The sequence below is a fragment of the Drosophila bipectinata genome, chromosome XL (assembly GCF_030179905.1).
Source record: "Drosophila bipectinata strain 14024-0381.07 chromosome XL, DbipHiC1v2, whole genome shotgun sequence".
Taxonomy (NCBI): domain Eukaryota; kingdom Metazoa; phylum Arthropoda; class Insecta; order Diptera; family Drosophilidae; genus Drosophila; species Drosophila bipectinata.
The window spans coordinates 16,993,390-17,003,396 of NC_091734.1; the positions used below are offsets into that span (position 1 = coordinate 16,993,390).

The 10,007-nt window shown below is 42.3% G+C and overlaps 2 protein-coding genes across 9 annotated transcripts in view; both read right to left on the reverse strand.

Annotated features, from left to right (window-relative positions):
• The window catches only part of Rhp (GTP-Rho-binding protein rhophilin), a 227,250-nt gene that overhangs the window by 210,184 nt on the left and 7,059 nt on the right, over positions 1-10,007 (reverse strand). The gene's annotated exons all lie outside the window — the stretch shown is intronic.
• On the reverse strand, positions 2,027-2,446 carry LOC138926501 (uncharacterized). The gene has a single exon (XM_070280885.1). The coding sequence runs from the start codon at positions 2,444-2,446 to the stop codon at positions 2,027-2,029; it is 420 nt and encodes a 139-aa protein (XP_070136986.1).

Sequence of the window (10,007 nt, forward strand, 5' to 3'; positions counted from 1 at the left end):
ATTTCCAAGTTCACCGAACAGAAATTATATTATTATTATTGGTGTTTTTATAGCTAGAGAATTGAGATGGTAAGATTGGTTAAAATGCGATTTTTGGCAAAATAATACGACATCCCAAATTTTATAAGGATCGGTCGACTAAATCCTATAGCTGCCACATAGCTGAACAATCGGAAATGACCCAACTTTCGTATTTTGAAAGATATAAACTTGGAACTTTGTACAGATTCTATTTTTGGTCAGTTGATCCGACCCGACAAATTTCATTAGGATCGGCCGACTATATCTTATAGCTGCCATATAACTGAACGATCGGAAATGGTATTTGGTAAAAACAGTTTGGTGTTTTTGAAGATAGAAGCTTGGGACTTTCTTTAGATTTTGTTTTGTAATGAATTGATTATATTATGATATTCTCATAAGGATCGGCCAACTATATCCGATTTTTGCGATATATATCCGGTTTTAACTGCAAGGGTATATCAACTTCGGCTCCGCCCGAAGTAAGCTTTCCTTCTTGTTTTTATTTACTATCAACATTTTACTGCTCCTAATGTCATCTCATTACAGCTTTCAATAACATAGTGCGACCAAAAAAATATTTTGAGGAACTTTTAAAGTGTATGTTGGGATCGGGGCGAGGTTGCTACACGATTCCTTTATTCTTACTCAAATCAATGGTGTGTGGCGCGCGCTAAAAAACTTCGTCCGTTTCCCTCACGTAGCTAGCTTAACCTAGCGATATTCCGCCATTTGACAAATATCGAATAGCTTAACATCTAGCATTTTTCAAAACTAGCTTTAAACATTATTCAACCCTAATTTCAACGTTTTCATTATTCAAATATAAACTTAAATCTATGACGGCGGTAACATTCCCTCCCCCGTAATTAATCCCGATACGTGGTCAGTTACCATTCTCCAAGCCGACGTCCAGAACTGCTACCTTTGTTGCTGGTCTTTCCATAACGCCATGCTGCGTCTTGATGGTCACGCGTCGAACTTGTCCATCCTTGGCCATCCATGAGCACGTCGTTGTCGTAGATGAGCTCTACGTAATCAGTTACGCGTCCTTTTAACCACAGGTTCCTATGGAGAAGCTCATCTACGACTACGAGGTGCTTTCGATGGTGATTGGTACCTTCTCAAGCCATTTGGTGCGCCTGGTTAATACGAGCGCATAGATTCATCCCCTCTATGGGCAGCGGCTTATATTCGCTCGCTGATCCTAGCAGCAGGTGGTTTGGAGTCAGGTCGGCGTCATCCTCGAAATCCAAACTTACGAACGTGAGAGATCGCGAGTTGATAATAAATTGTACTTCCATCAATGCGTATGTCAGCCCCTCGTCGTTGCAAGAGCAACTTGAGCAAATGTTCTTCAAGATTCCTTTAGTTCTCCGGACGAGTCTCTCCCATGCTCCACCCATGTGCGTCTGACAGGCGAACAAAGCCACCTACCTTTCTATTTGCGCCGGCCGTTCACCAATAACGGGCCAAAACAGTCAACACCTGTATAGGTGAACGGCCTCTCGAAGTTTCCAACTCTTGCCCTCGGGATCGGTGCCATATGGGGTGGTCTGGGAACTGCTCTATTAATCTTGCATCGTTGGCATGTGTTAAGTTCAAATTTATTCAGTACTCGTAGCCGGCTGATATAAAACGAATTTTGGATGCCGTTTATTACAGTCTCATGAGCGACATGGTGATACTTTTCGTGGAAGCTTCTAACTATGAGGTTGGCAGTACTCCATTGTTGTCCAGGTATGCGTTTAATCCGGCCAATCTGCTTCCCTTGAGGAGCACCGGTCTCGCGGATAACGATTTTAGTTTTTCTGCGAAGGCGATGGCTTCAGATTGGTTGTTTAGCAGCATCTTTGCCTTGCTTACATGAGCCATTTCGATTGCAGCCGATCAATGAACAGGAGTACTAGCGCTACTCACCGTATAATCGCCGCCAATTGGAGAAATCGTGCGCGTTAAACGTAACCACTGATCTCGTATGCGTCGTCATCACATGCTTCCGTATCTACGAAGTACCCATGATGCTCTCCTGCTTTTTGGATGTTGGCCAGTTGCTTGCATCGGTCTTCAGGAACTCCGGGCCCGTTATCCACGTCTCTTGCTGGGTTTGCCCGGTGACCTTGGTAGCGCCATCTGCTACGTTCAGCTTTGAAGAAATCCACCGCCATTGCTTGACCAGTGTTGTTTCCAGAATTTCGGCGACTCTGTACATCACGAACTGATGAAAGTTGCGGGGGTCCATAGTTAACCACTGCAACACTGTCTTAGAGTCCGACCAGTATGTGGCTTTGTCGATTCGTAGGTTGCGTGTGCTCATCACCATGTGGTCTAAACGTGCTCCCAAAACTGCTGCCTGCAGCTCTATAAGCGGAATCGATAGTGGTTTTGAAGGTGCTCTCTTGGATTTCGGTATAACCAACGACATGACGACTTTGTCATCCGTTGCCCCACGCAAGTAGCAGACTGCAGAATACGCTTGCTCGCAGGCGTCGAAAAATGTGTGGAGTCCAACTTGACCTGGCTCCGAGGTGGCTGGGGCAAAGCATCTAGGGACCTCGATAGTCCCTCTTGCAAAATGGTTTCCATTGGCGCCATTCTTCTAGCATTCTTTCAGGTAGCTCTTGATCCCATTCAAAATTTTGCCACCATATGTGCTGGAGGTGTATTTTTAGCCCAATCGTCTGGCATGATAAAAATCCCAATGGATCGAGAATCGACATCTGCGTTTTCCGCAAGCTCTTCACGCGTCAGCTTTGAAAATCTGAAGATAAACTTGAACATATCATTATGTGGGTCCCAGGGTATGTCCTTTTCTGTTGAATAAAAATCCACGAACTTTTGGCTTCCAACGTTGCCATTATCCTGCAAGCTTTTAAGTACTTCTTCCGAATTCGACGACCAAATACGGATCTCGAATCCGCCTCTGTGATGTACTTCTATTACTTGTCTGGTGATCTGGATGGACTTATGTTCGTTCCTCATGCTATCGATGAAGTCGTCAACGTAGTGCACCCTTTGGATGGCGTTTAAGGCCAATGGGAAATCTTCTTGGTGGGTTTCCGCGATCTTGTCTCGAACAATGTACACTATAAACGGCGCGCAGCTAATCTATTTGTCGCTGCCTTTGTCATACCACAAAAATCGTAGGTGAATCTGTGGCTCGAAACATCCCAGCAACCGCTACGTCAGCGGGGTTCATCTGCATGAGATGGTCTTTTCTCAATCTTTAACAATAGATGTTTCTTGTTCATGTCCGGATTGCCTTCCCGCACATGTTCTCTCCGTTGCCGGCTATACTGATTAGCGTATCGATGGCTATCGCTTTGCCGTGCGGTTCAAGGGTAGCCATTGCGTCTTTTCGTGTTTGAGGCTGTATGGTTCTATGTGGCTGCAACCCGCAAGAATGCAATCGCAACTTCAATCCTTGCTCTCAATGTCGTCTACGCCTGCACACTCGAAATGATACCACCTTTCGCAAACGTCACACTGTATCCAATTTTCCGACGCTTTCTCGTTTTTGTGGCTGCAGTGTCTGCTATCCTGTGGCTGCTAGGGACGCGACGCCTCACCTCTGCCTTTATCCGCAAGAGTCTTTTCCTCTGCCCAGGTCCACAGGAGTTCTGGTTTTCCTCAAAAATGAGGTGCTCCACTTAACATAGATCTGGCTGCTAGGGACGCGATGCCTTAGTTTTTTTTAGACATTTTTCGCCTCCAGTCGTCTAGCTGTTTTCCGCCTGCGACGCGACGCTGTTTCTCCCCCTTAATCCTCTGGTAACGAAGTTTTTGGAGGAATTTGTTTTAGTAATTTTGTGATCGGGGCGAGTTTGCTACACGATTTTTTTAAGCCAACATTGGTTGGGTTTGGTTTATTTTTCCTTTATTCTTACTCAAATCAATGCTGTGTGGCGCGCGCTAAAAAACTTCGTCCGTTTCCCACCCCTCGCTTGCTTCACCTAGCGATGACAGACTCCTCGTTTTTCCGCCATTTTACAAATATAGAATAGCTTAACATCTAGCATTTTTTAAAACAAATTCCAAACATTATTCAACACTAATTCTAATGTTTTCATTATTCAAATATAAACTATAATTCAAATATAAAATTTATGACGGCGGTAATAGTGACATATTTTGTTACTTAATATTAATTTTTGTTACTTTGGAATAGTTACAAAAAAACATTTTTTTTTGTTTGCCTACATTTTTATTAATTCCATCGAATATTGAAGTATTCGTTTTATTTTCAAATAAAAAGAAATGAAATTTAAAAGAACACGTTTTGAATTAACATTTATATTAATTTCATCGATTTAAAACAGATTTATTCCATAAAGGAAACGCTGGCTGAGAAAAAACTAAAAATGTAGTATTTTCTGCCTGTCCGGATTTCATTTCATTGTCTCACTGTATATTTAACCAACCTTTTCCATAATGTATGTACTAAATCCGATTTTTGCGATATATATCCGGTTTAAATTGCAATGGTACATCAACTTCAAATCCACCCGTAGTTAGCTTTCCTTTCTTGTTATACCCTTGCAGAGGATATTATAATTTTGTCCAAAAGTGCGCAACGCAGTGAAGGAGACATCTCCGACCCTATAAAGTATATATATTTTTGATAAGGATCACCTCCTGAGTAGATATAAGTATGTCCGTCTGTCCGTCCGTTCGTCTGTTCGTCTGTCCGTCTGTCTGTTTCTACTAAAACTAGTCTCTCAGTTTTAAAGCTATCGACTTGAAACTTTGCACACACCCCTCTTTCCTTTGCACGCAGTAAATAAGTCGGAACGAGATCGGTCCACTAAATCCTATAGCTGCCATATAACTGATTGATCGTAAGGCTATTACTTTGGTGTTTTTATAGCTAGAGAATTGAGATGGTAAGATTGGTTAAAATGCGATTTTTGGCAAAATAATACGACATCCCAAATTTTATAAGGATCGGTCGACTAAATCCTATAGCTGCCACATAGCTGAACAATCGGAAATGACCCAACTTTCGTATTTTGAAAGATATAAACTTGGAACTTTGTACAGATTCTATTTTTGGTCAGTTAATCCGACCCGACAAATTTCATTAGGATCGGCCGACTATATCTTATAGCTGCCATATAACTGAACGATCGGAAATGGTATTTGGTAAAAACAGTTTGGTGTTTTTGAAGATAGAAGCTTGGGACTTTCTTTAGATTTTGTTTTGTAATGAATTGATTATATTATGATATTCTCATAAGGATCGGCCAACTATATCCGATTTTTGCGATATATATCCGGTTTTAACTGCAAGGGTATATCAACTTCGGCTCCGCCCGAAGTAAGCTTTCCTTCTTGTTTTTATTTACTCTCAACATTTTACTGCTCCTAATGTCATCTCATTACAGCTTTCAATAACATAGTGCGACCAAAAAAATATTTTGAGGAACTTTTAAAGTGAATGTTGGGATCGGGGCGAGGTTGCTACACGATTCCTTTATTCTTACTCAAATCAATGATGTGTGGCGCGCGCTAAAAAACTTCGTCCGTTTCCCTCACGTAGCTAGCTTAACCTAGCGATATTCCGCCATTTGACAAATATCGAATAGCTTAACATCTAGCATTTTTCAAAACTAGCTTTAAACATTATTCAACCCTAATTTCAACGTTTTCATTATTCAAATATAAACTTAAATCTATGACGGCGGTAACATTCCCTCCCCCGTAATTAATCCCGATACGTGGTCAGTTACCATTCTCCAAGCCGACGTCCAGAACTGCTACCTTTGTTGCTGGTCTTTCCATAACGCCATGCTGCGTCTTGATGGTCACGCGTCGAACTTGTCCATCCTTGGCCATCCATGAGCACGTCGTTGTCGTAGATGAGCTCTACGTAATCAGTTACGCGTCCTTTTAACCACAGGTTCCTATGGATAAGCTCATCTACGACTACGAGGTGCTTTCGATGGTGATTGGTACCTTCTCAAGCCATTTGGTGCGCCTGGTTAATACGAGCGCATAGATTCATCCCCTCTATGGGCAGCGGCTTATATTCGCTCGCTGATCCTAGCAGCAGGTGGTTTGGAGTCAGGTCGGCGTCATCCTCGGAATCCAAACTTACGAACGTGAGAGATCGCGAGTTGATAATAAATTGTACTTCCATCAATGCGTATGTCAGCCCCTCGTCGTTGCAAGAGCAACTTGAGCAAATGTTCTTCAAGATTCCTTTAGTTCTCCGGACGAGTCTCTCCCATGCTCCACCCATGTGCGTCTGACAGGCGAACAAAGCCACCTACCTTTCTATTTGCGCCGGCCGTTCACCAATAACGGGCCAAAACAGTCAACACCTGTATAGGTGAACGGCCTCTCGAAGTTTCCAACTCTTGCCCTCGGGATCGGTGCCATATGGGGTGGTCTGGGAACTGCTCTATTAATCTTGCATCGTTGGCATGTGTTAAGTTCAAATTTATTCAGTACTCGTAGCCGGCTGATATAAAACGAATTTTGGATGCCGTTTATTACAGTCTCATGAGCGACATGGTGATACTTTTCGTGGAAGCTTCTAACTATGAGGTTGGCAGTACTCCATTGTTGTCCAGGTATTCGTTTAATCCGGCCAATCTGCTTCCCTTGAGGAGCACCGGTCTCGCGGATAACGATTTTAGTTTTTCTGCGAAGGCGATGGCTTCAGATTGGTTGTTTAGCAGCATCTTTGCCTTGCTTACATGAGCCATTTCGATTGCAGCCGATCAATGAACAGGAGTACTAGCGCTACTCACCGTATAATCGCCGCCAATTGGAGAAATCGTGCGCGTTAAACGTAACCACTGATCTCGTATGCGTCGTCATCACATGCTTCCGTATCTACGAAGTACCCATGATGCTCTCCTGCTTTTTGGATGTTGGCCAGTTGCTTGCATCGGTCTTCAGGAACTCCGGGCCCGTTATCCACGTCTCTTGCTGGGTTTGCCCGGTGACCTTGGTAGCGCCATCTGCTACGTTCAGCTTTGAAGAAATCCACCGCCATTGCTTGACCAGTGTTGTTTCCAGAATTTCGGCGACTCTGTACATCACGAACTGATGAAAGTTGCGGGGGTCCATAGTTAACCACTGCAACACTGTCTTAGAGTCCGACCAGTATGTGGCTTTGTCGATTCGTAGGTTGCGTGTGCTCATCACCATGTGGTCTAAACGTGCTCCCAAAACTGCTGCCTGCAGCTCTATAAGCGGAATCGATAGTGGTTTTGAAGGTGCTCTCTTGGATTTCGGTATAACCAACGACATGACGACTTTGTCATCCGTTGCCCCACGCAAGTAGCAGACTGCAGAATACGCTTGCTCGCAGGCGTCGAAAAATGTGTGGAGTCCAACTTGACCTGGCTCCGAGGTGGCTGGGGCAAAGCATCTAGGGACCTCGATAGTCCCTCTTGCAAAATGGTTTCCATTGGCGCCATTCTTCTAGCATTCTTTCAGGTAGCTCTTGATCCCATTCAAAATTTTGCCACCATATGTGCTGGAGGTGTATTTTTAGCCCAATCGTCTGGCATGATAAAAATCCCAATGGATCGAGAATCGACATCAGAACTTGTAGTACTTCTCGCTTGGTAGGGACTGCGTTTTCCGCAAGCTCTTTACGCGTCAGCTTTGAAAATCTGAAGATAAACTTGAACATATCATTATGTGGGTCCCAGGGTATGTCCTTTTCTGTTGAATAAAAATCCACGAACTTTTGGCTTCCAACGTTGCCATTATCCTGCAAGCTTTTAAGTACTTCTTCCGAATTCGACGACCAAATACGGATCTCGAATCCGCCTCTGTGATGTACTTCTATTACTTGTCTGGTGATCTGGATGGACTTATGTTCGTTCCTCATGCTATCGATGAAGTCGTCAACGTAGTGCACCCTTTGGATGGCGTTTAAGGCCAATGGGAAATCTTCTTGGTGGGTTTCCGCGATCTTGTCTCGAACAATGTACACTATAAACGGCGCGCAGCTAATCTATTTGTCGCTGCCTTTGTCATACCACAAAAATCGTAGGTGAATCTGTGGCTCGAAACATCCCAGCAACCGCTACGTCAGCGGGGTTCATCTGCATGAGATGGTCTTTTCTCCATCTTTAACAATAGATGTTTCTTGTTCATGTCCGGATTGCCTTCCCGCACATGTTCTCTCCGTTGCCGGCTATACTGATTAGCGTATCGATGGCTATCGCTTTGCCGTGCGGTTCAAGGGTAGCCATTGCGTCTTTTCGTGTTTGAGGCTGTATGGTTCTATGTGGCCTTTATCCGCAAGAGTCTTTTCCTCTGCCCAGGTCCACAGGAGTTCTGGTTTTCCTCAAAAATGAGGTGCTCCACTTAACATAGATCTGGCTGCTAGGGACGCGATGCCTTAGTTTTTTTTAGACATTTTTCGCCTCCAGTCGTCTAGCTGTTTTCCGCCTGCGACGCGACGCTGTTTCTCCCCCTTAATCCTCTGGTAACGAAGTTTTTGGAGGAATTTGTTTTAGTAATTTTGTGATCGGGGCGAGTTTGCTACACGATTTTTTTAAGCCAACATTGGTTGGGTTTGGTTTATTTTTCCTTTATTCTTACTCAAATCAATGCTGTGTGGCGCGCGCTAAAAAACTTCGTCCGTTTCCCACCCCTCGCTTGCTTCACCTAGCGATGACAGACTCCTCGTTTTTCCGCCATTTTACAAATATAGAATAGCTTAACATCTAGCATTTTTTAAAACAAATTCCAAACATTATTCAACACTAATTCTAATGTTTTCATTATTCAAATATAAACTATAATTCAAATATAAAATTTATGACGGCGGTAATAGTGACATATTTTGTTACTTAATATTAATTTTTGTTACTTTGGAATAGTTACAAAAAAACATTTTTTTTTGTTTGCCTACATTTTTATTAATTCCATCGAATATTGAAGTATTCGTTTTATTTTCAAATAAAAAGAAATGAAATTTAAAAGAACACGTTTTGAATTAACATTTATATTAATTTCATCGATTTAAAACAGATTTATTCCATAAAGGAAACGCTGGCTGAGAAAAAACTAAAAATGTAGTATTTTCTGCCTGTCCGGATTTCATTTCATTGTCTCACTGTATATTTAACCAACCTTTTCCATAATGTATGTACTAAATCCGATTTTTGCGATATATATCCGGTTTAAATTGCAATGGTACATCAACTTCAAATCCACCCGTAGTTAGCTTTCCTTTCTTGTTATACCCTTGCAGAGGATATTATAATTTTGTCCAAAAGTGTGCAACGCAGTGAAGGAGACATCTCCGACCCTATAAAGTATATATATTTTTGATAAGGATCACCTCCTGAGTAGATATAAGTATGTCCGTCTGTCCGTCCGTTCGTCTGTTCGTCTGTCCGTCTGTCTGTTTCTACTAAAACTAGTCTCTCAGTTTTAAAGCTATCGACTTGAAACTTTGCACACACCCCTCTTTCCTTTGCACGCAGTATATAAGTCGGAACGAGATCGGTCCACTAAATCCTATAGCTGCCATATAACTGATTGATCGTAAGGCTATTACTTTGGTGTTTTTATAGCTAGAGAATTGAGATGGTAAGATTGGTTAAAATGCGATTTTTGGCAAAATAATACGACATCCCAAATTTTATAAGGATCGGTCGACTAAATCCTATAGCTGCCACATAGCTGAACAATCGGAAATGACCCAACTTTCGTATTTTGAAAGATATAAACTTGGAACTTTGTACAGATTCTATTTTTGGTCAGTTAATCCGACCCGACAAATTTCATTAGGATCGGCCGACTATATCTTATAGCTGCCATATAACTGAACGATCGGAAATGGTATTTGGTAAAAACAGTTTGGTGTTTTTGAAGATAGAAGCTTGGGACTTTCTTTAGATTTTGTTTTGTAATGAATTGATTATATTATGATATTCTCATAAGGATCGGCCAACTATATCCGATTTTTGCGATATATATCCGGTTTTAACTGCAAGGGTATATCAACTTCG

Bases quoted from the DNA above. Each gene is read 5' to 3' on its own strand.
- LOC138926501 (XM_070280885.1), bottom strand. From the start codon at position 2,446: ATGTCGTTGGTTATACCGAAATCCAAGAGAGCACCTTCAAAACCACTA.